Here is a 27,895-nt window from a genome sequence, read left to right on the forward strand (position 1 = left end):
CATCAAGTCTGGGAAAGTCCAAGGCAACATTCGTCTGTGTCAGGATGGATTTAAGGTGCTGGTGCAATCCAGGCAGCACTATCAACTGGTCAAGGATTACTTGACCGAAAACGAGGCGGAGTACTTTACCCATGATGTCGTCATGGATAAGCCGTACAAAATCGTCGTCAGAGGTCTGTACGACATGCCAGTGGAGGAATCAGCTGCCGAGCTAAAAGTTTTGAAACTGGATGTGTTGGCCGTGCACAAAATGAGCCGACGCAACAAAGACATCAAGTACCGTGACCAGCTCTACCTGCTGCATTTGGCTAAGGGATCGACGACGCTTCCTGAGCTGAAGGCAATCCGAGCGGTTTTCAACATTATCGTGTCGTGGGAGCGATACCGACCAGTGCACCGTGACGTCACACAATGCTTCAACTGCCTGGGCTTCGGGCACGGAGGTAAGAACTGCCACCTAAAGCGTCGTTGCGCCAAATGTGGTACCGATGCGCACATCACATCCCAGTGCATCCAAGATTCGCTGGTTAAGTGCCTCAACTGCAACGGTGAGCACTCGTCAACCGACCGAAAGTGCCCCAAGAGAGCTGAGTTCGTGAAAATTCGGCAGCAAGCATCGACGAAGAATCAGCCTCAGCGTCGTAGAACTCCTCCAGCCCTGGTGGAGCAAAACTTTCCACCTCTTCAACCGCGACGCCAGGTCCCGAACTTGGCACCGTTGCCGTTGGATCCCAGGAAGAGAGCTGAGATGAATCAACCGCGGCCGGGTTCCAGCCAGGAGCCGAGACCGTCACCACCGTTCTTCAGCCAGGAGCCAAGACCAACCCAAGAACCAGCAGTTGAGGAAAATGGTAATGATCTTTACACCTCAACCGAACTCCTCAATATTTTCAAACATATGTCCGCTGCACTGCGTGGATGCAAAACCAAGACCCAGCAGATTGAAGTGCTGACCTCGTTCGTCATACATAGGCTTAGTGATTTTTCACGCTCGAAAATAGCAAATTTCACGGGGACCTCAATTTCAAAACACCGAATTTCACGCAAATTTCGCGGAACGTGAAAAATGTTAAAATAACTCTGAAAATCTTATATTTAAATCACAGAAACTACTTTTTATGCTTCATTATTAGGGTTAGTGAAATTTCACGATTTCGCGGACAGCGTGAAATTCGCGAAATTTGGCTTTTTCCGCGAAATCCCGTGAAATTTTATGTTTTTGTGAAGCTGTAACGATTTTCCTCAAAATATTTTATCAAACTCAAATAGGAATAAACATAATCTTGAAAACTACTGTAGAATTAAGCGAGTGAATACCCTTGTTCAATTACTTATGGTCAGTGAATTTTGACGATTCCGCGGACGGTGTAAAATTCTTGAAATTTATCAATTTTCTCAAATCATTTTTTTTTTTTCAAATAACTTCATAATAAACATTTCAACCATAAAGACTATTTAAGTAAATTTTATTAATCTTCGTTTGATAAGCTTGATATGAACCATTTGAAGAATTATTAAAATTTTCAGTTTTTATAGCAACTAACTAAATTTAGTAATATTTTAATTCGCTGTAGTACATATTTTACTACTATTTTAATAAAAAATTTATGATTTCTAAAGAAATTAAAAGAATCAAGCATTGTTTTATTTAAAATAAAATGAAGAGTAATAACCTTTTTAAAACATTTCAGATTTTTTTCTGAGTCCTGTTTTATTTTTAAAATATTTGATTATTTGGGTGAATAATTCCCTTGAAAGTTAAAAAATACACTCTTTTTGTTTTCTGTTCTTATTTTGAATAAAAATTTCGATTTCGTAACCATTTGTTATATTTTTGCCTATGGATTTTAAATTTAGTTTTTTAAAATGAGAGATGAAAACCCTAAAAAATATTTTGATTGGTCTAAATGTTGAAGAAATTTAAACTATTTTACATATTTTGGATGGACAAGATTGTTGAATTTCGCTTTGATATAAAATTCAATAAAATTTAAGCTGATTAAACAGAAGCAAATCAGCGAAAACTTTTTAACCTTTTATAGTTGAATATTAAAAAAGCAATTCAATAAATGAGAATACGCATGCCTTACATTTTGTTTCAAAATATAAATTGAGCCCATCCGTAAACCAGACGTTTTTTTTTTTTTGATAATTAGGAGATTTTTTTTTGTCACGTTCACGTAAGTTTATTGAAGAATAATATATAATGAAGCATAAAAAGTAGTTTCTGTGATTTAAATATAAGATTTTCAGAGTTATTTTAACATTTTTCACGTTCCGCGAAATTTGCGTGAAATTCGGTGTTTTGAAATTGAGGTCCCCGTGAAATTTGCTATTTTCGAGCGTGAAAAATCACTAAGCCTATTCATTATATATTATTCTTCAATAAACTTACGTGAACGTGACAAAAAAAAATCTCCTAATTATCAAAAAAAAAAAAAAAACGTCTGGTTTACGGATGGGCTCAATTTATATTTTGAAACAAAATGTAAGGCATGCGTATTCTCATTTATTGAATTGCTTTTTTAATATTCAACTATAAAAGGTTAAAAAGTTTTCGCTGATTTGCTTCTGTTTAATCAGCTTAAATTTTATTGAATTTTATATCAAAGCGAAATTCAACAATCTTGTCCATCCAAAATATGTAAAATAGTTTAAATTTTCTTCAACATTTAGACCAATCAAAATATTTTTTAGGGTTTTCATCTCTCATTTTAAAAAACTAAATTTAAAATCCATAGGCAAAAATATAACAAATGGTTACGAAATCGAAATTTTTATTCAAAATAAGAACAGAAAACAAAAAGAGTGTATTTTTTAACTTTCAAGGGAATTATTCACCCAAATAATCAAATATTTTAAAAATAAAACAGGACTCAGAAAAAAATCTGAAATGTTTTAAAAAGGTTATTACTCTTCATTTTATCTTAAATAAAACAATGCTTGATTCTTTTAATTTCTTTAGAAATCATAATTTTTTTATTAAAATAGTAGTAAAATATGTACTACAGCGAATTAAAATATTACTAAATTTAGTTAGTTGCTATAAAAACTGAAAATTTTAATAATTCTTCAAATGGTTCATATCAAGCTTATCAAACGAAGATTAATAAAATTTACTTAAATAGTCTTTATGGTTGAAATGTTTATTATGAAGTTATTTGAAAAAAAAAATGATTTGAGAAAATTGATAAATTTCAAGAATTTTACACCGTCCGCGGAATCGTCAAAATTCACTGACCATAAGTAATTGAACAAGGGTATTCACTCGCTTAATTCTACAGTAGTTTTCAAGATTATGTTTATTCCTATTTGAGTTTGATAAAATATTTTGAGGAAAATCGTTACAGCTTCACAAAAACATAAAATTTCACGGGATTTCGCGGAAAAAGCCAAATTTCGCGAATTTCACGCTGTCCGCGAAATCGTGAAATTTCACTAACCCTAGTCATACAGTATGGATCGTAGGTCCCTCAAGCTGCTGACTTGGAACGCTTGCTCGATTAGGAGGAAGAATTTAGAGCTGGTGGATTTTCTTCGCGAGAAGGAGATCGACATAGCTGCCATCACGGAAACTCATCTGAAGCCCGGTGAAAAAGATTATCTGCAAAACTACAAGATCGCGACGCAGCTCGACAGGACCACCTCTGGAGGAGGAGGTGTGCTTGTCGCTGTTCATCGTGATCTCAAGCCACGCCGGCTGCCACACTTCAAGCTGGACATCATCGAGGCCGTTGGGGTGGAAATTCCCACTTCTGTTGGCCCAGTACTCTTCATTGCTGCCTACTGCCCACGTCAGGTGAATTCCAGAGATGGTTCAGCAGCAAAACTGAAGGGCGATATCCAGAAGCTGACACGGCGGAGTGCAAAGTACATCATCGCTGGTGACCTCAACGCGAAGCATGAAGTTTGGGGCAACAACAGAAGGATTCGGAACGGAGTGATTCTGCACAACGATCTGCAAAACGGATACTACAACGTTGTGAGTCCGGATCGTCCAACGAGGGTGGCTCGGTCTGGGAATCACTCAATCATCGATTTCTTCATCACCAATATGGCTGAGAACGTGGCTCATCCTGAGGTGTTTGAAGAGTTGAGTTCTGATCACTATCCGGTGGTTGTGGAGGTTGGAGCTTCCGTTACTCCGCAGCGGCAACCAACCCGGAAAGATTTCAACAACGTTGACTGGCAGCAGTTTCAGCAAGTGGTCGACAGCAACATCGACTATGATCAACACCCGGAAACTTCTGCCGATATTGATCGTTCGCTGGAGGTGATCCAGCAGGCTATCAACCAAGCAGAGGCTGCCAACGTTCGGGAGGTTCCTGTTAATTTTAAGGTAACTGATATTGACGTAGATACTAAACACTTGATTAGACTTAGGAATGTTTATAGGAGACAATATCAACGGACTGGGGACTATGACAAAAAGATTTCAGTGAACAATTTGAACAAAATCATACAAGACCGACTTGACAATATCAGAAATCAAGAATTTTCAAAACATGTAAGCCAGCTTGGGAATTATTCAAAACCATTTTGGAAACTTTCAAAAGTTCTTAAAAACAAACCAAAGCCTCTTCCTCCTCTTATTGTTGAGGATTCGCCCTTGATTACATCCGAGGAAAAGGCAAATGCACTTTGGCTTCATTTTGTTAGTTCTCATAATCTTGGCGCTTCCATGACCAGCCGTAAAGAAACATCAGTTGCCAATAGTATTTCAACAATTAATAACTCTACCTTTGAATTTCCTGCAGATTCCCATGTTTCTGGTGAGGAAGTCAAAGTTGCAGTAAAACAAATGAAAAATATGAAAGCTCCTGGCTTTGATAACATTTTTAATCTAGTGTTGAAAAAAACAGAGTGATCAGTTCTTTCAACATCTAGCCAATATTTTCAATAAATGTTTGCAACTTGGTTACTTCCCCACCAATTGGAAACTGGGCAAAGTCATACCAATTTTGAAGCCTCAAAAAGATACAACATCGCCAACAAGTTATCGTCCCATTAGTCTTTTGAGTAGTCTGTCCAAACTCTTTGAGAAGGTCATCTATTCAAGGCTTTTGGATTTTACCAACGATAATAATATAATTTTGAATGAGCAGTTTGGCTTCCGTAAGGGACATAATACTGCTCATCAGCTTACGAGAGTAACCAAAATCATCAAGCAGAACAAGCTTGAGTCTAAATCAACTGCTTTGGCTTTGTTGGATGTTGAGAAGGCTTTTGGCAATGTTTGGCATGATGGTTTGATACATAAACTGTATTTGTACGGTTTTCCAATGTATCTTATCAAAATTATCCAGCACTATCTTTCGGAGAGATCGTTCAGGGTTTTTCTGAATGGGATTGCTTCTGGATTATTCAACATTGATGCTGGGGTTCCCCAAGGAAGTATTCTTGGCCCACTTCTGTACAATATTTTAACATCTGATTTGCCTACTCTTCCTGGTAATGGTGTGTTGTCACTTTTTGCTGATGACACTGCCGTTATTTATAAGGGTAAAATAACCAGATATTTAGTTGGCCGTCTTCAGAAGGGTCTTGACGTTCTTTCCGAATACTTTGACGACTGGAAAATTCGTATAAATGCAACAAAAACTCAAACCATCATTTTTCCTCTTTCCAAATCGGCCAGATTTGTCCCAAAGGATGATGTTTTGATAAAAATGAATGATGTTTCGATACCCTGGTCAAAGGAAGTTGTCTACTTAGGTCTCATACTTGACTCGAAACTTTTGTTTCGGCAGCATGTAGACAAAATATTGAATAAGTGCAGCATTCTCATCAGGTGCTTGTACCCTTTAATTAACAGAAAATCAAAGCTTTCTTTGAAAAATAAGCTAGCAGTTTACAAACAAATAATTCACCCCGTTATTGAGTATGCAGTACCTGTTTGGGAGTGTTGCGCTAGAACTCATAAATTGAAGCTCCAGCGTGTCCAAAACAAGGTACTCAAAATGGTTTTGAATGTTCCTGGCTGGACAAGATCAAGTGAGGTTCATGAATTAGCAGAAGTAAAAATGTTGGATCAGAAGATTCAAGAAAAATGTTTGAAATTCAGGGAAAAATGTGCTATTTCTGAATACCCCTTGATTCAAGGATTGGTTTAGTTTATTGTAAGTTTAAGTTAGTTTTAGGTTAGGTTATGTTTTCTTAACATTTTTTTTCCTCATTGTACCTAGTGTTACAAAAATGATAAATCATATACTTTTAAAGTTATGAAAATGAACAGTGTTTAAATCACGAAAAGCAAATTAAAGCTGAAAAGCCACAGCTGACTTCTTATTATGTAAACCAAATGTAATTTTTATAAGAAAGATTCAATAAAGTATATTTAATTCAAAAAAAAGCAAACTGTCAAACTTTCTGAGCGTTTTTCTTGAAACACCGAGTTGATTTACGGGTGCCACGATATCTCAAGATTGGATGGACCAAATTGGCTGAAATTTTGGATGAAGACTCTCAAGACATATCTCGTGTGCATGACGAAGCCTGATTTTGAAAATCTATTTTATAAAAAATACAAAAATCTAAAACTGACGATTTTTTAAAATGAAAAACACAAAAATATTTTTATCCTTTTTAAAAATAAACTTTTTGAGAATTGGCCTTCGTCATGCACACAGAACCGGTTTAACGAGCCTTTAAGAAAATTTTGAGCCGATTTTGTCAAGGCAGTGTTTTTTGAAACTACTAACTTTAAATAGGTATATTTTGGCAATGATTCAAATAAATGCCGTCAAATTTATTTTCATAACAGTTGAAAATGTATATTTTAATGCCTCAACAACAGATTTAAAAATAAGTTCAAATGTGTGCTTATACCAACCTTTGCCATTTTTGTCAAATTACATGTATGTAACCCCTTAAGTGGTCACTCATGGTCACTATTTCTAAAAATCGAAAAACTGCAAAAAATCCCTAAAATCAAACTTCCGGTGGCTATATTTTGAAAACGGGGCCCTTTATCCAACAATCTGTAAAATACTTTTTGATTGCAAATTCAATTTAACATAAAAATAGATCTAATTTTTGTTTGCATGAAACTTCGGGTTTTTCAAAAATCACATTTTTTTTTTCAAAAATTCATAACTCGGCGGCAGATTTTTTGAACATACTTCTCTATGGCTCAAAAGTTGCGGTTTTTTGTCTACTAAAAAATATAAAAAAATCTTGAAAAAAATACGTATTGAGTTTTAGTAAAAAAAAGTTATTTAAAAAAATTATCAAAAAATTCCTTGAAAAGTTACAGGTTTTTGAATATATACGTACCATTTTTGTATGGCCAGCTGCTAAAATTGTAAGGAAACTTGTATGGGTGAACCAATGACACAAAATAGCTTCTTTGGTCATAGGGAAGGCCAACACAAAGTTTGAGCCAAATCAAAAAATACAAAAAAAAAAAATGGTCGGAATCGGTCGATTTTGTAGAGAATTGCTCTCAACATAAAATGTTGTGTAACCAAGTTCGTGATTCGTGAAGGTGATCTTCTTACCAAAGGCTGGCAAACCTGACAAGACTTTGCCTAAAGCCTTCAGACCCATAAGTCTAACATCCACGCTGTTAAAACTTATGGAAAAAATCACGGATAATTACAGTATGTAAAAAAAGTATTTACACCCCTTGGGCACTATGCACATTTTGTGATGAAACATGTAAAAAATTTAAAGTTTGACAGGAACCTAGTACTACGTTTTGTTCAGAAACTCATGTCAAACATTTTGCTACAAAAAGCTCATGAAAAGATGATTTCTATAAAAAGTTATATAACAAATACTATTACGAAAATAAAAAAGGTGCAAAAAAAGTTTGTACACCTTTCGAAAAATTAACATAAATAATGTTATTTGTTGACAAATCACCATAAATCCAGTCTCCCAACTCCAAATATGCATCCTTGACTGATTAAAAAAATAATTTGGATTGAATATAAAGTTTACTAACTACTTAGTATAAAAGTTCATATAACTCTGGAAATTCTATATAAAACTTATCTAAACTTAATTTTGCAAACTTTTAATTCAAATAAATGTCAATATATTACCATAGAATTGCTAAATAAACATTTTGGAGTGGGTTTAACACCGTTTTGGGGGTATTTGTATCGATAGAATAGATTTTTCGTTGGAATTTCGTACCAACCCGGAATTACGTCGTCGGAAAATCCGCCGGCATCTGAACCGGTCCACAATTCACAAGTCAACCTATGTGGCAACAGAAAGGGCATAAAATTTCCGATCTTTTGATACCCATACATCCAGGTTTTCTATAAAACCCACGTTTTTAAATACCTAAGCAAAAACGTTGTTATGGTTTCGTTTGAGCAACCTGCCAAAAATGTATGGAATTTCGTAATTTTTGTTCTCGTGGATCAAACTTACATTTTGCCCAGGTATTTAAAAACGTAGGTTTTAAAGAAAACCTAGATGTATGGGTATCAAAAGATCGGAAATTTTATGCCCTTTCCGATTCTACGTAGGTTGACTTGTGAATCGTGGACCGGTTCGGATGCCGGCGGATTTTCCTACGACGTAATTCCGGGTTGGTACGAAATTCCAACGAAAAATCTATTCTTTCGATACAAATACCCCCAAAACGGTGTTAAACCCACTCCAAAATGTTTATTTAGCAATTCTTTGGTAATATATTGACATTTATTTGAATTAAAAGTTTGCAAAATTAAGTTTAGATAAGTTTTATATAGAATTTCCAGAGTTATATAAACTTTTATACTAAGTAGTTAGTAAACTTTATATTCAATCCAAATTATTTTTTTAATCAGTCAAGGATGCCTATTTGGAGTTTGGAGACTGGATTTATGGTGATTTGTCAACAAATAACATTATTTATGTTAATTTTTCGAAAGGTGTACAAACTTTTTTTGCACCTTTTTTTATTTTCGTAATAGTATTTGTTATATAACTGTTTATAGAAATCATCTTTTCATGAGGTTTTTGTAGCAAAATGTTTGGCATGAGTTTCTGAACAAAACGTAGTACTAGGTTCCTGTCAAACTTTAAATTTTTTACATGTTTCATCACAAAATGTGCATAGTGCCCAAGGGGTGTAAATACTTTTTTTACATACTGTATATCAGCGCGGAGTTCCTGAAAAACTCTCCGCTGCACAGGCATCAACATGCTTACCAATCGGGTAAATCTACGGAATCCGCGTTACATCATCTGGTGACGCTTGTTGAAAAATCACTTAGGCATCAAGAAACGGTTCTAGGGGCGTTTCTGGACATTGAGGGAGTTTTCGACAACACATCATACGGATCAATCAAAACGGCACTTCTCAACAGAGGAATAGACGCTACAACTACGAACTGGATAGAAACCATGCTTAAGAGCAGTGAAATTTCTGCATCGCTAGGAGATACAACTGTAGTCGTGAAAGCGGCCAAAGGATGTCCGCAAGGAGGGGTACTCTCACCCTTGCTTTGGTCGCTAGTAGTAGATACACTTCTACAAAATCTCTCCGAACTAGGGTACGAAGTCATAGGATATGCTGACGATGTTACCCTCATCATCAGGGGCAAATGTGACGCGACGATCTCGTGCAGGTTGCAGTCAGGTCTCAACTACATCATTCACTGGTGCACACAAGAAGGACTATCCATCAACCCCAACAAAACCGTTTTAATTCCTTTCACTAGGCGGAGAAAACATAACATTTCTCCGCCGGTGATTAAAGGTGTTCGGCTCGACTTCAGTTCTGAAGTCAAGTATCTAGGAGTTTTCCTGGATCGCAAAATGAACTGGAACTCACATCTGGATTACGCCGTTAAAAAAGCAATATCGGCCATCTGGACCTGCAGTAAACTGTTCGGAAAGACCTGGGGCCTCTCGCCTCAACTGGCTCTCTGGTCTTACACCACCATAGCACGACCGAGGCTAACATACGCGTCTCTCGTATGGTGGCCAAAAGTGAACGAGAGGACGGCGCAAGCAAAGTTGAACAAGGTTCAGCGGTTGGCCTGCCTCTCCATCACAAGTGCTATGAAAACAACACCGACCGCTGCAATGGAGGCACTGCTCCACATTCTACCACTACATCTTTACGTCAAGAAGGAAGCAGAGACTGGAGCACTACGACAGCGAAGGCATAATATCAACTACGAAGGTGATCTAACGGGTCACCTGCGCATCATGAAGGAGTTCGACATAACTCCTCTAGTAACAACAGTTACAGACTGCATGGAAGCGAGACCCAACATAGACACTCCATACGATACAGTTGAAACAACTCGTAGACTCTGGTGTGCTGGGGGGCCAGAACTTCCACCAGGAACTATCTGCTTCTATACAGATGGCTCCAAAATAGGTGATCTCACTGGAGCTGGGATCTTTGGACCAGGGATCAAACTATCCATCTCGATGGGTAAATGGCCCACCGTTTTTCAAGCAGAAGTCTATGCTATATACTCCTGCGCTGTGCATTGCCTTAAAAAGAACTATAGGCATGCGAAAATCGGTATATTCTCGGACAGTCAGGCAGCACTGCTAGCTCTGAAAGCCGCAAGGGTGGAGTCCAAACTCGTTTGGGACTGCATCGACGTACTACGGGAGCTGTCCCGCCGGAACAAAGTATCTTTGTTCTGGGTACCTGGGCACTGTGGGATCAGGGGGAACGAGTTTGCCGATCAGCTCGCTAGGCAGGGGTCATCGGCTAAATTTGTTGGTCCTGAACCATTTCTGGGTACATCAAAATGTGCTGTAAAGTACGAGTTAAAAAAATGGGAGGATAACCAAATTTCTTCCACATGGTTTGCAACACAGGGGTGTAGACAAGCCAAAAATTTCATTACACCAAAACCTGCAATTACCAATAAGCTTATTGGTCTAAAACGTAGTGAACTGCGCACTGTAACGGGGCTGCTTACAGGGCACTGTCCTGCAAAGTATCACCAAAAAACTCGGTATGGTCGACAACGACATATGCCGCTTCTGCAACACAGAGCTGGAAAGCTCTGCGCATTTGCTCTGCACCTGTGGAGCAATTGCTACTCGAAGGCTGAATTCCCTAGGAAGTCGCCTTCTCTCGCCATACGCCGTATGGCGCACTCATCCCAAAAAGATGATCAGTTTCATGAACTGTATCATACCAGAATGGGATAAAAGCACAGGTCAGCCAACAACCAACTCGCTACCCCAAGTCTAGTGCGTCCATCCCGGGAATTCCCGGGACAAAAATCCCGGGATTTTTCCAAAACCGGGAATTCCCGAATCCCGGGATTTTTTAAATTTTGTCCCGGGAATTCCCGAAATTGAAAACAAATCAAATTTTGGTTTGGAAATTCAGATTTGGTTGTGGAAATAGATGAATAGTTGAATACTTAGTACTCGATAAGAATTTTAAAGCATTCAAATTTGTATTCGGCATGTATCAGCATAAATTTGGCTTGTCAGGGAAAATTGCCTTGCGCTTTCAATATTTTCTATTAAATTTTATTTATTTAAAAAAGAATTGGTATTATATTTTCATATATTCATGACTTGAAACTTTAATTATTTCATCAAAAACAAGCATCTGTAGCAAATCAGGACAAAAGTAGGGAATTTAGACTGCTATTTAAGCCATTTTTTACATAATGTTCTGATTGTTTTGATTGATTTTAGTTACAACAGGAATATTACAAAACAATTAGTACACCGATTTCCAAATTTATTGCTCTAAAATCTCGTGTATCTTTTCAGACTGTAGTCCTGATTATCTCCAGTTGGCGGTAGTGACTTAGGGATAATTTTTAAAATTTGTTTTAATATAAAACATCAAATTCTAAACTTATCTAAAGTGTTGTAGTTTTAGACAGTTTCAATGAAATTGTTTAAGCTTTTGTAGTCATGTTATATAAATAAATAAAAAAGAAATAAATATAAAATTGCGGTTCATTCAAATTCCAAAGCACATCAAAGAGCGATTTTTAATGTATTTTAAGCTATCTTAAAAACTGCTGTCCTTGTTAAGATTGAAGTGTAAGTTATTACCAATTAACAGTATTGAGCTAATTCTATAATTTTAGCCTTGAAAAACATAACAAATATAATGAAAACATAGATTTTTTTAATGTTTCAAAAATTTCCCGGGATCCCGGGAATTCCCGGGATTCCAAAAATATTTTTCCCGTTTCCCGGGAATTTCAAAACCCGGGAAAATTGGACGCCCTACCCAAGTCAATGGGTACGAGTAACCGGCTAACTGTGTAGAGTAAACAGGTATACATCACAAAAGTTAGTCTCAAGGACGGACGAGGTAATTTTAAAAGCTCTCTTATGGTACCGACAAACACCGTTACCCAGTCGAAAAAACAAACAGGGGATAATTCACTGCTTGACATCTTAGTCTGAGTCTGGTTTCCCAAAGCATTCTGACCAGCGGTTCAGCTGGTGGACACACGGGCCTGCGGTGATCCAAACCTTCACCATCATCGTTCTCCCGGGCTGTTCCGTTTACTGCCACTTTAGTGAAATGTACTGGGTGTGTGTTTGTATTTCGGATGCATCTTCCTCAGCCTTGTTGAACTGTAAATATTTTGACACAGAACATAATGCGAGAGAGCAGCAAAAACGAGACTGCTCATCGTCGTGTACAAATTCCCGATGCTTGCCGTTCCTGTGTTTATCTGTCGCATGATGTCCTGATGTGTGGGATGACGTGCTCTGCCTGCATCGCAGACAACTCGTTACCATCGTGATTACTCGCCTCACATTTCACTTCTTATATTTTGTCATAAGTTGATGCTAGATGCGGCAAATAGTGTCTTCTGTGTTAGCTTAATAAAATGAGGGTAAAATTTCAGAATTTTGCCAACATACCACTATTGACAATAATTTTGTGCTGAATATCCAAGTTCAGTTGTTGATGTTTATAAAAATGAATGGAAAGATGTACAACAGTAAAAGTTGACCTAAATCTGCATGCGATCAGATAGCATGATCGCGCAAACTGCACCGTTGGAGATTCATAAAAGGGATGTGTGTACGAACACCGGCATTCAGCAGACACACATGCTGATATGTGGAATGAAATGGAAATCCCCACATATGTAGCAAATCTCTCTAGTACATGCGCTAATTTTCGCTAGCTTTTCATGCACAATTTGCGGAGCCCCAGCTGCATCGGTGTTATTTGGCAAGCAAGCTAATTTCCTTTTCAGCATTGTGTTCTACGCTGGACTGCATACAGCACATATGGATGGAGATTTTCTAAGGATTAACAGGAAATTAGCACATAACAAGGATTAGTAAACTTTTGGGTTATTGGTCATATAAGGAAAACTCGGGGAATAATAATCAAGTTCTTTTAATTGTGTATATTGTGTGAAACCAATAAACTGGTTATTTCATATGGGGAGGGGAGTTTGTACATTATAGCCGATTTTTGCGTGACATACTTTTTAGATGACGCCTAAGAGTGATGATCAATTATTTTTGAAAATGATGGCAGGCTTCACACTGAAAAAATCTATATTTTCTACTTACACCCAAAGGAAAAATATATCTCAAAATCTGCAACAGAGGATTTGCTGCAGAAAATGTCACATTTTATAACATTTTTTGCAGCAAGCCCGTATATCATGTTTGCCCGCGTGTAAACATTTCAGCGATCTGCAGTTCTCACCAACACATATAATGCTGGCCCGTCCCCGAGAAACACTCAAAAAGAGAAGGATATGTTGGTGCTCTTTCACTCACATTTCATCAAGTGCCCATGGCGTGGTGGTAGCGCGTTGGATCAATAACCAAGAAGTTGGTGGTTCAATTATCGTTCTGATAAGGTTTTTTTGTAATACAATCAAAAAGCTGTCGGTAATGTCGATAATTGTCGGTAACGGGCAAAAATGTCATACCCCTATATCGCAAAAAATGCATAAGGACAGTTTTCATGCAAATTCTGATATACTTTCATGCCGCCATGCATCAAAATCATGCGACCGCCGTTTGGGTGTAGTTTATTTTAGATTGATTTATTTTCAATTTTCAAATCATGTTTAGCGCTTTATCTAATATTAGAAAACCAATTGACAGTCTTGATTACAACATTCCTGTAAGAATATTTTCACTCTATTAGTCTTTGTTAGAATCCTGCCAGATCGCCATGTAAAGTTTACTCAAAAATCTTAGATTGTCTTGCAACATTAATCAACGATCAATTCACTTTTTTAATGTGCAAGTGAAACCAAATCTCATCTTACAAACTTATTGCATCAGCTATCTCCAACTGCAGTCCACAACTGGTAAGTGCTGCATGCAGTACCTGTCATGTTCTAGTTCACCAAAACTCTCTCGAGATGTTTTTTTAGGTGTTTTGGAATGCTTAGGCTACTGTCCGACGACGACATGTGCATGCCACTCTTGCTTGGTCAAACGATATAGAAATTTCCAGTTTGCAATTGGTGCATGCGGTTGCAACACTCCTCTAAAGCCACCCCTCCAGATTGTTATGGGGACTAGGAGGGGATGGGTGGACGTTGATCCTTTCTATAGGTGCACCCCCTTAAGCTTCGAGAAATGTGCAAAGCGATTCTTTTTCTCCTTCCCCACCACCCTTTTACTGACCACCCACCACTCCCACGCACTCTCAGGCTCATACTCAGCAGAAATTGGCTCTCAGCGCTGCGCTGGTTGCCCCTTTTGGGAATGCCTTAAAAGTGCACAAATAGCTATATAAGCTAGCGGCGGCGCAAAAATTCGAGCTCATTTCACCAAAACCCAAAGGTGGGAAAGTGCATTCAGTTTTAGAGGAACTGGCTGCAGTTCAACCGCAAAAGCTTAAAAAAAAGGAAAAATCGTGCAGCCACAAGACAGCAGCAGCAGCAGTTGCAGCAAAAAATTGTAGAAAAACTCTAATCTGACTAAGTTTGGATAGCCGTGTGACATCTGTGCTTTGAGTGTCTGAGAGGTGCGCGCGTTTGAATTAGTGTTGTCAAGTGAGCTTAATTTTCTACCAAAGAGGACTTTTAAAGGTGTGTAATTCTGCAAAAGCATTTCGTTTTACCAATCAACCCAGAGATTTGATTTTGATTCGATTGGCCCATTACTGTAGCAGCATGTTGTCACCGTTGTGCTAGTTTGTTGCAAGAGACATTTTGAAAACAATGTGCTCTTAAAGAAGAAACGTTAGGCAAACTGCATTGCTATTAAAATTTATCAAGTTATATAAATTTAGGAAGTGTTATTTTATTCATGTTTTACTGCATAGTGCGTAGCAGTTTCAACAGATTTTTTTATTTTAGTCAAACAACTGAGCATTTGACTTATCAACGCCTCATTGAAAAAAATAACATTTTTAATCCAAAAATAATCAAAATTGAAACATTGAAGTGTGACATGATAGAACACCGGTAATGGTGCTTGTTTTAATCCAATGATACAATCAAAGTTACAAGTGCCTGCACAAGTGTAAGGTTATTGCAGTTACAGTTCTTTCACAGAGCAAGATGTGTGTATGATTCTATGTAAAAGGGATGGGGACACAAAGTGTCGACTATTAGTAGAAACAATGTGGTGAAAAATCGAAACCAATTCCACAGTTGTTGCACACATACCCGCTGATTTTATGGTGAAGTAATTGGTGCAGAGCAAGCTTAGTTTCAAATAAAAAGCATGGTGTGAGCGGAAAGGAAGTCATGCTACACGGAGCTAATGGATGGATAAATGTTTGAACAGATTTTAGTGTTCTACCTCACCGTACGTCGGCTTGTGTCTGTGTGAAATTGTATCGTGGTGGTCAGGATGAAGAAATTGCTCACTTAATGTTGTTTGGTTGCGCTGCCTGAATTAGAAATAGTATAGCCTTGACTGTTTTACTATAATAGTAGGGGTATTGCAAAACAGTTGCAGTAATTGGATTACCACGAAAGGAGCCTCAAAATGTGCTGAAAAACGTAAAGAAGTTAAAGTGATACTTAGTGACATGAATTTTTAAATGAACTTGATCCAAATCACAATACTTACTTTTTTGATTCTTTGGCGAAGATTTAACTATGTGCTAATGGCATATTTTTATTGCTGATTTTTCAGTTCATTTATATTTAATTTTTTTTAAAACAACAAATGATATCTACTTCATCTTTGAGAATGTAAGATTTTTTTATGTGACACTGATCTAATTGAAAACTATCTATTACTGTCTTTATGATTTCGAATTGCTCTGCCTTTTTCGAGCGTTTAAAGATATTTTTTTGTGAACAGAATCTCTGACCTTTGGTTCTTTTGCACGCCAACTGACGTGCTAAAATAAAATTGTTTTATCTACCTCATTCCAAAGCCATTAGCTGGCTGGTCAAAAGAAGGATATAGATTTTTATGACGGACCCCCTAAAACTGGTTTATCCCCATATGATAACTGAACAATGTCGAGCCAACATCCACTCGATTGGAGTCGTTTTGTTAGCTTAGCTGAGGGCAATGAAAATAAAACAGATTGGAATCTAGAACGATTTTTTATGAGGAATTAGAATTACAGCCTTCGATGGAAACCTATTACAAACAGCTTAACACGGATACAAGAATTTTAATTTTAGTTTGGCAGCACGTTTTTTGCTGAAGTTTGAGTTCAACTGAAGTGGTTGTATTATATTTATTCATTGTGCTTGAAACCGCTTTGCTTAATACATGTAATTTTTATTCAAATTAGATTTGTGCTGCATATGTTTTTCCTTCCGCTTCCACCGTTAGCCAGTATAAGTGAAATCCTTCAGCCTTAGGCTTTCGAAGGAATTTGCACGCGACGAATAGTTTGCACACCTGCTTGCATGGCGCATTAGCGCTCATACCATGTTTTGGCGCGCAATTGTAATCGAGGCGTTGGCGCACGCTTCGTTCTACTCACTGAGAAATAGAGAGAGCAAGAGAGGAGATTGAGTAAATCCATACATAGTAACGAAGTAGTTTGAACCAATTTTGGATTATATATTTACATTTTCTTTTTTTATCTTTATTTATTTATTCGGATTTTTTTTCTCATTTACATTCATTCAGTTGATGTTGAGTGTCCTATCGCAATCGGTGATTTTCAGCTCAATTTAAAGTACTAGCAATTTAATTGTACACAGTTCAAAAAACGTCAGCTGTGTGTTATCTTGTAACAACGACCATTTAGTACTTTTCGAGAAAATCGATTTTAAAAGTTTGATGATCAATATTTTCAAAACTATGAATGGTAGAGCCAAATTTTTTGAAGCAATCGGTTCGTATACTATCGCTTAACAAACGCTCCAAAGTTCAACAAATTTGGTTACACCAGTTAGAAGATACAGTAAATTATGTAATCAAAAATCTGAAAAGCACGTGTCACAAGTGTGTTTCGAAAGTAATATTGTACTACGTGTCACAAGTGTGCACAGAATTCCCATACAAACTAAAATAGGCTTAAATCAATATTTTAACCGACTTAATCAGTATATTTTCAAAAACAAAAGATTGCATTGCCTTCAGAAAATGTGTATCAACATAAATTTATTTAAAATAAGAAAATTTTTCCACATTTTCCAACAACATGTATGACGTGTCACAAGTGTGCACGATCATTTTGATGATAAAATGGTCTATGTCACATGTGTGTATTGCGATATCCGGGAAACGGAAGCGAGTTTCCAAAATCGGGTGAAAGCATCTTGTAGTGTTTGTTAAGTATAGCAAATCGTCATCATTAACTCATTTTCGACCAAAATGGTCTAAGTCACAAGATAGCACACAGCTGACGAAATGTTGATTTCTTTTTCTTTAATTTTGCCAAGTATTAATAAAACAATGTAGCTTTCGATATTAAATAATTTTAAATTTTCGTTCTCTAAAACTCACATTTCCCTTACTTTATTCAAGACCACACAAATTTGTTCTAGAAGATTTTTATTTTTTTTCATATTACGTCGCTTTGAGCAATTTCGGGGTGGAATGATAGAGAGCCTATATGAAGAGGCGAGTTGTTACTTTGGGGGTTCCAACCGAGCTGTCAAATCAGGGTTCTAAATTCCGTACACATAGCTAAAAAAGTAGTAATCCAGCTGCGTGTAAAAGGCCTGAGTGTAAAATAAAGATTGCATTATTTTATGCAATTTTATGTGATTTTACACCCTGAAATATGTAGCCCATCAGTATGGGAAACCTACTTGACCGAAATTTCAAGCTCATATATGCGTTTTTCCTTCAAGTTTTTCATTGGTCTGATGGCCGAGCGGGCTAAGGCGCCAGTCCCTACTGTAGGTGCTGGGTTTGAGTCCCGTCGGTTGCAACTTTTTTTTGTGTTTGCAAAAAATGTACATGCAGTGTGTAATATTAAGTGTTTATTTTGACGAAGGTGATGTGCATGCTTTTGCATGCGATTTTACCATCGGATTTTTTGCAGTGCAGGCTCTCTACGGAAAGGTCCTGGGTAAAAAAAGGTTGGGGTGCTCTCATTATTCAAGCCTACGGAAGCTTAGGTTCGAGTAGAAAACTGGATTCGTTTCAAGTACATTTTTTTCAGTTTGTTTAATTTGTAGTTATCTTCAGCCTAAATTCAGGCTTATTGCTCCAATCACTTTTTGATTTTGATATTTGGCTTTAATATAATAAGAAAGATTTTGTCCGAGTCAATGTCATATGATCATTCTTGAGGTCTCATAAGTCTCTTTTGAATGAAGTGAGTCTCTTTTTGTGAAACAAATAGTTACGTTAAAAAACAATTTTTGTGTATGCAACAAAAGGTTGACCTCAACATTTCCGTGCTGCAACCGCGAAACAATGAATTTCGACTTTTAGCAGAAATAGTTTAAAACTGGCTTGTACGAAGCTTGGTTTGAAAGGTCTTTTCCATACATTTAGGCAAAATCAATTTTGTAAATAGAAAGTTTTTTTTTTTCAATGAGAAAGCATCAATCACTTCTTAATATTATTTGTAGTTGACCACACAACTCGACATTTTTGAAGTTGATGTCAATAAATGCTTCAGTTTCGTCAAGGTATGATAGATTTGAGTTTTAGTGAATTCCCTATAATATTATCCTTGGCATGATATTTTAACATTCTGCGGTTCTAGAGAGCGTCAGTCTGGCTACTGCGCAATGTGCGGCGGTCTGTTCTGGACTGTAGGCTGGCTGCGACTATAAAGCGCACTTTGATTAGCGCAACGAATTTTACGACCACGTGTCATTTCAGGATACCAAAAACCAGCATGGCTTTCCGAGCATGCTCTGCTTATTTCAGATTTTTTGCAACCACGTGGCTTATTCAGATATGAAATGAAGCATGTAGATCGAGCATGCCAACAATTGAGCCTACTAAGGGACCTCTGCGATTTCCGCAACGGCGGGATACGATCGCAGCGGAATGATAATTAATCCTGATACCCGCAATAGTAAATTTGGGTATAAATGCTATGGAATCATGTTAAGTAGTTATGCGTACCCTCTTATGAGCAACCATACGCATCCCCTTATTTTTGCTAACGCCATGGTTAAACGTGGGTGCGCATGATTGCTTAAGATTGTTCCCTAGAATTCATACCCGAAATTTACAATTTTATTTATTGGCAGGCCATCCACTAAAATCCAATTCTGTCGAATGTAGCATGTTTAAATAGTCCTCTTTCATCATACCTTGGCGAAACTGAAGCGTTTACTGATATCAACTCCAAAAATGTCGAGTTATGTTACATCTTAGTATATTTGAGGTTGTTTTTTTAATATTTTAGATTGATTTTAGTGTATTATAAAGGTACTTAAATATATATTTATAATATGTTTTTTTCAATTTTTTTTTTAATTTTTGATTTTTTTATTTTTTTATTAGTTGAATATATTCTTAAAAAAGTCACAAATTGAAATTGGAATTACATTTTTAATTTTTTATGCATCGAAATTTTAATTATTGTGGTTAATTGTCTTTCTCAACAACACTTAGAGTTTTTTAAGTTCCTATAGGCTATTGTGTTTTATATTCTTATAGGTCTTTTTTGTTAACTTAGATTTCCAGAAACTTGTAATTTGTAAGTTCTGTAAATATGAAAATGTTTCAAAAAATGTTAATGTTCGCTCCTCGTTGTGGAATCATTTGCAAAAGTTAACTTGAAAGAGAGTGAGAAATCACTCTAGAAATACGAAACTAAATCGAGAGCAAAAACTCTAGTCGCAGTAACTATACTCCGTGCAAGCACCTGTGTTTGTGTATTGGTTTGCCCCGTATAAAAGCAACTGTCCGTTCTTGCGTGTGAGCTGTTTGTAAACAAACTTTTGCCGGACAGTCTCGTGTCGCGTCGCGTTCTCCAAACTATCGTTGTTCACATTGTTGCTCTCACTGTGAAAGAACTCCGTGCGCGTGCGTGCGTGACTTGCTCAAAATTAATCGTGACATTTTTCACGCCCCTTTCTCAACAGCATCCCTGGAAAAAAGTGCAGGAAAAACTACCCAGACTAAAAAAGAAGAAACAGAGCATCGCCGTCGCCAGGATCATCTCCGCAATCTTCGAGGGTTGTTGGCCTTTTTGTCTGGATTTAATTAAACCATCAAACCAAAAATGAACACTTTGGTAAGTACCCTTTTTGATAGGCTGTTGTTGCAGTAGGGTGACCTGTTAAATTGGATCAGTCGCAAAATATGCTAAAGTCAACATTTGTGCCAAGTTTGACTCTTTTTTAGTAGATTTTCTACCTTTTTTATCATGGAAAGCTGAACCACTTTATCTTAGATTAAAAAGTGTTGTTAATAAAGTTTCAAACTTTTTTTAGATTTTTAAAATTACTCTCGATAATGTTTGATGCTAAATAATTGTGATATTAAAGGTCAATCCCTGATTCTAATTTCTACTCACCCTAATCGTGGCAGTGGTTGTGCGTTTTGCCATCAGACGATGATTCGCCGAGCTTTGAGTGGTGCCAAAAGTGGTCCTTGAGCGAAAACAGTGAGCGCTTTAATGAATTCTCTGCTTTGCTCGATGAGCCAACAAGAAGCCAGCAAAGGAAGGAAACCGAGTGCAAAAGTGCTTCATTGCCCGCCGCGCCGTAGAAAACTTTGTGCTTTTCTGTGCTAGTGATGAAGAGGGGTAAAGAGGGCTGGGGTGAGGGGAAAAACTTTACTTTGCTCGATCAAACTTAAGTCGAAACGATGTCGTTGCAAGAAGGATAAAGGTGTTGTGATGTGATGAACAATTTTGTATGCCTCAGGTGCACTGCACTGCCCAGCTCAGGCGAAGATCTGTGAACACTGAACACTCGTGCATGAGGGATTAGAAGATTACGGGGTGAGCTTTAAGTGAGAAGTTTGTGAATACATACATTGGTGAGACTTAAGTGTGTGTTTGCAGATTAATGTTTTGAGCAAAGAGCAAAGTGTGGAAAAGACACCTTTCTGATATTTAAAAAGATATAGAAAATTCAAGACTAGCGACTTGAATTTTCCATTCTTGGTTCAAACGTGAGGCAGGCCGATTAATAGTTAGTTAGATAAAACTGTTTTGAATTTAAACCTCACTTACTGCATTTGTTAATTTTGAGAAACGTGATTTTTCTAAAGAATGTTGATCCACAAAAATCAAAATCAAAATTAGAATTAAATGCTTTAAAGTGTGGACTAAACCAATCGCTTCCAAGTTTTTGGAAGTTGTTCAACGGTTTAAGAAAAACAAAAAAAAAAGTTCTACAGCATTGCACACTACGAAAAAAACGTGTAATTTTCGGTCAAATTAGATGCACATAACTGGAGCATCAAATTAGACGTAATATTACACGATCCCAACAATCATCCGAAGTCGTGTAAAATTACATTAAACGTTATTTTGGTGGGGAACTATTCCTATTGGAATATAATAATTCTAGTTGGATGAAAGAAAAGAGCTCCAGGATTTAGAGTTAAAAGTTTTTATTTGCATCACACTTCAATTTCACATCACAATGATTTGCCTCTGGATCTTTTCTGACATAACGACTGTTGATAACACTTTCTATTATCCGGCTTAAGGCCGGAGAAGGTTTCAACCTGGTCAAGCTGGAGAACCTACTTCTAGCACACACTGTCGTTATTATTTTCTTCGCAAACAGATTCAGGCAGAGTTCGGCCAGTTTCAGCGCTACAGCGGCCGCCGGAACAGCTTTTAATTGCTCATCGCGGCTGGAACTATATTATGAAGGGAGTTTCAGGACTTCAAAAATCTAAACAGAAACGAAACGGAAAAGGCAAAATTTGTTGTGAACTGTCTCAAACAAAAATATAACTGCACTTCAATAAGCTCAAACTTACCTATTTCTGAGATTTGATGGCACCAGGTAGCAGATTCTGGCGAAAGATCCTGAGCAAAATCTTTACGAACACGTTTCTGTTTCTGCAACAGCTTTTTCGCGACGTCGAACATGGCGGTTGTTTTGACGTTTCATCACTCTGGCAGGCTGGCAGTCTGGCAATTGTGTAACGGTCAAATTGTGTACAATCGGGTTTGATTTGATGTAAAATTACATCAAATCTGATGCTCCAAATATGTGCATTAAATTAAACGTACAATTAGGTCATCTATGATGTAATGTTAGATCTCGTATAGTGTACAGCTCCATCAATACAAAATTCGTTGATTTACGTCAGAATAATCGTAATATTACATCAAAAATACGATTACACGATTAAATAATAAGTGTGATTAACGATTACGTTAAATGTAATATTCAATTTTTTTTAGTGTGCATGGGCATGCTGAGATATCATTCGATCATGCAACAAAATGCCATCGATTCATACATTATGCAGGCTGTCACAACTATCAAATAAATCATCCGAATTGATAAACCTTCCCAGAATACTGAGCCACTGTTCTCCATAATGCAAAATACAAAATCACCACACATTCATCATTGTTTCAACAACTGCAACTAAAAAAATCTCTCCCTTTTATAATCCTGTCCACTCCAGTCCGTGATTTGCTTCACACGAGCGAAATTAATAATTGTTTTATTTGTGCCGGCAGCTGTTCCGCCACTTTGGCTTTGCTCTCAGCTGGTGGTTGACCTAAAAACTTTTTTTTTGTGATTTTTCTACTGTGTCACGAGGACACAACAAAAATCCGGAAAACCCCCCGCCCCGCGGCCATTGCTTGGCGAAAAAAGAGCAGCAATTCAACGAAAAGCAGATTGTATTCCCCTTCCCCTCAAACCGTCACCACCCACTTCCCTTGGTGAAGTGCCACCCCCTTCTTCATTAGAGTGGGTCGACCGAGGTCAAAGACAAAAGCCACGAATATAATCGTAAAAATATTATTCCCAGCTTTGAATTTCACCATTGTCTGGGCCGGAAAGCGAGGAAAAGCTGGGAGCAGGCCACAGCATCCGACGGTGGCAGCTTTCCACGCCAGCCGGGGTCAAGCTATACTTTTAGGGAAAGATTGAATAGCCTGGGCATTGTGTTCTTACGGGAAGGGAAGAATGGGACAAAATCATTGTGCAGTGGGGCGGACCTTTTAAAAAGGACCGTCAAAAGATTAAAGGACACCGTCCCGTCATCCGGTCGTATCGAGGACAGATTGCTTTCCGTAATAAAGTTATTCAATAAACGCGGATTTTTGAATCACGCTGCGATATTGGAGGTCAACTGGATCAATTTGGGATTTGTGATTTATGGTTTCTTTCTTTAGACGTTTCAATAATGCCATATTTTAATTCAAACCAAAGATTACAGATGTCACAGCAAAACAAAAAAAAATGTGTGTAAAAAGGCTGTATGATTAATTGTTAAACATCGGTCAGGAAAACTCGACAAATTATTAAAGATTTCATCTGTTAAGAAATGATTTTTTCCAAAACCATGCAAGGTTGTCAAGCTTTACAAATTTATTTCTTTGCCGCACCTTTTATATTCACGCACTAGATGTGAAGTGGAAAAATGTGCGCTAAACACTTGAGCACAAATAATTTCTCCCAAATGTCTATTTCCGTTCTGCTTTGAAAAATAACCGTCACCTATAAAAAAACAAAAAAAAAAAAGATTTTTGCCAAAACTTTGCCACAAAATGCTCCTGAAAATGCTTTTGAAAGAGCCTGAGGGGTGATGCTTCACGGCTACTTTAAGTTTTGCGTAAATAAAATGTGTCTGTACGCTAATTAAGAGTGGTAGAATGGACAGCAGAAAAAATCTGGCTCTTTCATAATGATGATTTTTAACGCGGCGTGCGCATTCATTCGTTAATTATTCATGAATAAATGAGAAATTGCAGAAACGCAGAAACTTTTGCTGGAAGGGACTTGCTGGGTGGGTGTGAGCAAATAACATGGTTTTAATAATTCACCTTAATGCAATCATGACTGTAGTTAAGATGTTTTCAATGTAGAATGAAGAGTTGTGAAACTCATTAGAATTCAAACTAATTTCAAATAAAAATTATCATACACTAAAAATGTCAAGCAGAAATACTTTCAAAAAGACACAGTTCTTATTTGGTCGAGTCCTGCTAAATTAGGCGAATTTTCACACCCCTCCCATTCAGGCGACTTAAAATGGACTTAATTATTTACCGGCACACCAGCATCGTGCGCTGTGGCCGGAGATTGAGCTGATGGAATGAAAACAAGGATTAGAATAAATTTCCTCCCACACTGCTGTTGATGTTGGCAGTTGCAAATGATAAGTCACAACAAGGGATTTTAAATATTTGAACAAACCTATCGGAATGGTGGTGCCTTTGTGTTCACAGAAAGCTCAGAGTGGTAAAGAATTTTCCAGTCGCAGAATGTAAACAGATTTGGGCGAAAAAGGGGGGAACCATTGTTGTGTTGCTGGCGGGAAGTTTCTTTATGAAAAATATATGCTGGGAATGATGATTGATGCTTGGATTTGGATGGGATTTATTTCGACTTTAAAGGAAGTTTCAACTGATGTTCTATAGCAGCGATTCTCAACGGGGGTACCGGGCTACTTGATTTACATGGCAGGGGGTACCAGCCTAGAAGAAGGTTGAGAATCGCTGTTCTATAGGATAAATTTTCTCTCGATGATTTCATTGTAAATTTTGTTAAAATTAATTTAGTTTGGTTCCCTGAAAGCAGACTGAACACATAATTTTTTTATTATGCTAAATAGTTCTGTTTTTCATTGTCCGTTTATCATACTATCAATTTTTGTAATTTTCCGTTTTGTTTCTATTTCTGTCTTGGTTTGTTTTTTGCTCCTCCGTTCTTGTGTTATTTTATTCATGTATTTTTATGTTCTATTGTTCTTGTGCTTTTCTGTGCTTTAGTTAAACTATTCTTCTGATCTTTTGTTTTTGTGCTCTCTTGCTTTTCTGTGGATGTGCTCTTCGGTTTCTTGATTCCTCTATTGTTTTGTCAGTCGCTTATATGTTTAATATGTCTTATTCATATATTTTAATTTATTTATATTTTTAAATTGTCAAGCTATTTGATGAAATGTTTGCTTAATGTTTTGAATAATAACTCTAGCGTTTTATGTTCTATTATTTTTATTGAGTTTTCTGTTCGAAAACTTTACCAAAAAACGCTCCAATCCAATCTCACTCTGCTTGTTTAGCATCACTTATTCAGAGATATTTTGCAAGTGTCGAACCATTCACCGGCTTAATTACCATGACCCAGGACCGTCTCGTCCCTTCAACATAGGTCAGGTATTTGCGCGAAAAAACACCCGCTAACCATCCGTTTCGCACCTTTTTCCTCGTGGTGGGACACGTTTTTGCATCCACTCAGAGCTGGTGGCTCGGGGAAATTGAAAACATGCAAATTCTGTACATTAAAATGTAAATGGAGAACGAACCCCTGGCTCTCTTCTCTCTGTTTAGACAGTGATTCTATCTCGCTGGTATCGTTGTCACTAATCCAATACCACCTGTCCTGTTCTGCTCTTCCTGCTGGCCACGCTTCGTGAATGAGCCTGAATTCGTCACAGTATCAAAGTGTGAATGTGATAATGGTTGTTTGATGTTCTAAGCCCCCTTTGCAGCACGGAGGGGGAGGAGGCCTATAATTGAACGGAATGGAAAATATGTTCGCAAACTATAGAGAGAGAAAAGTGGGTCAGGTCTTGTGAAAGAAACCGATAACCCGATAACCAGTTGGTCACTTTGTGCTCTTTGATGAATACAAGATGTGTACACCAAAATTAGATTGAAAGCAAACATCAAACCTTCCTCTGAGTTTGCCACTCTTTCCCACGGAGAATAAAAAATAATTTGAATAATCACAGAATTTATAGTGAAGCAGCATTTTTTTTTATCAAATTTTAATATGTAATAAAATACATCTTGGCGCATTTTTGAATCATCTTATTAAAATAATGTATATTTATTCAGATCTTATTTAATTTTTCCGTGCCTGCTCATTGCAACCCAAATCGATTTGGTCTTGAACCGTTGTCACAACCAGCCCATAGGCGATAATTGAAAACTTGTTAAACTTGTTGTTTCTTGTCTATTCCTTTCTTCTTTTCACGCAGCTCATATTGTCCACCCTGGTGACAGTCATCGCAGCACAGGGCATCGGCAAAGACTACACCACACCGGTTCCGATTTTGAAGCAGCTCAATCGCCACAACGAAGACGGCAGCTATAGCTACGGGTACGAGGCGGCGGACGGGTCGTTCAAGATTGAAACCAAGTATCCGACGGGGGAAGTCCAGGGCAAGTACGGCTACATCGACGACAGTGGAAAACTGCGCGAGATTGAGTATGGTGCCAGCAAGCGGGGCTTCGAACCTGCCGGTAATATAACTCTTGTCAACTCATTCTAAAGAAATTTTATCTAAAAGCAAATTCATCAACTCAGGTACTGACATCAACGTTCCGCCACCAACGCTGACCAACACCAACTACCCGGCGCTGGGACCGAACGAGGAAGATGACGGTCAGTATCGTGAAGATCCCAGCATCTACTACAAGGACGACCGCTACAACAGCAAGCCATCGGCTCCAGCCTATGCGCCACGTCCAGCCCCGGTTCAGTACAACCCAGCTCCCCAGCAGTACTACCAGAACAACGTTGGCCAGGCTCCGGCTCCAGCGGCTCCGGTCTACCAGCAGCCCCAGCAGCAGCAGCAGCAGCACCGATTCCAGCCACAGCCCCAGTACTACCAGCAGCCACAGCCGCAGCAGCGTGCCGACTACTGGCACCCGAACGCCAAGGTAGACATCAACACCGGATCGTACTCGCTCAGTTATGGAGGTTAACTCTCCGGCGATAAGTTGCCTTTATAGTTTTAAGTTTAAAACTTCCGCGTGAACCATTCCCGGGTGTGCGCGTGTCCCCTAAGTCAATCACAACAACTGCCGTACATGCCAAGAACTTTGAACCTTGTTGTTCTAGAAACAATGTAAGAAGTCAGCCTATTTTTTGGATTAGTCTGTGTTTTTTGAAAAGATTTCTTCGCCTTCCTGGAACGAATATGTCAGGGAACGTGTAGGTATTGTAAAGATGCTCTTAGAATAAACGATAATTTTAAAGTGAACATCAGAAGTTTCACTTGAAAGAAACTTTCCTTCTTTACTTCTAAAACGGATAATATTTACCTAATACATCACCGTAAATGTGGTTCAAATGACTCATCTCCAGCTCGAATTGTGTACTAAAGCCCTATGTCAATTTTTATGTACAACGGTAAAAAACACGATTAAAAACCATTTCTGATCACTTTTTTTCATTTTAACGCAAAATTTTTTTTTGACAAGACAACATTTTTTCGATGGATCAACTATGGTCCCCTTGGAACGAGCTGTCAAGTAGGAGCTTTTCTGTCAAGAAGGACCGCGAGGTTAATTTTTCAAAATTGATTTAAAAATCAATTTTAAACTTTTTGTGGTCGTACAAAAGGTCATTGTACTCAGAAAAATAAGCTTTATCGCTGTAATCAATAATATCACCAATCTAAGCTTCATTTTAGGACCCAATTGGACAAATGCACTTTTTTTCCCACAGAAAACTAGGGA

General features: G+C 37.7%; 1 protein-coding gene across 1 annotated transcript; it reads left to right on the forward strand.

The window, feature by feature from the left end:
* Nucleotides 1-14,711: 14,711 nt before the first annotated feature.
* LOC120423052 (pupal cuticle protein 27) lies at nt 14,712-27,417 on the forward strand. Its single transcript, XM_039586724.2, has 4 exons — nt 14,712-14,972; nt 20,364-20,515; nt 26,410-26,674; nt 26,739-27,417. Exons 2-4 carry the CDS (start codon nt 20,504-20,506, stop codon nt 27,137-27,139), a joined length of 678 nt encoding a protein of 225 aa, XP_039442658.1. The 5' UTR covers nt 14,712-14,972; nt 20,364-20,503; the 3' UTR covers nt 27,140-27,417.
* Nucleotides 27,418-27,895: the final 478 nt, after the last annotated feature.

The sequence above is a fragment of the Culex pipiens genome, chromosome 1 (genome assembly GCF_016801865.2).
Source record: "Culex pipiens pallens isolate TS chromosome 1, TS_CPP_V2, whole genome shotgun sequence".
In the NCBI taxonomy this organism is placed as follows: domain Eukaryota; kingdom Metazoa; phylum Arthropoda; class Insecta; order Diptera; family Culicidae; genus Culex; species Culex pipiens.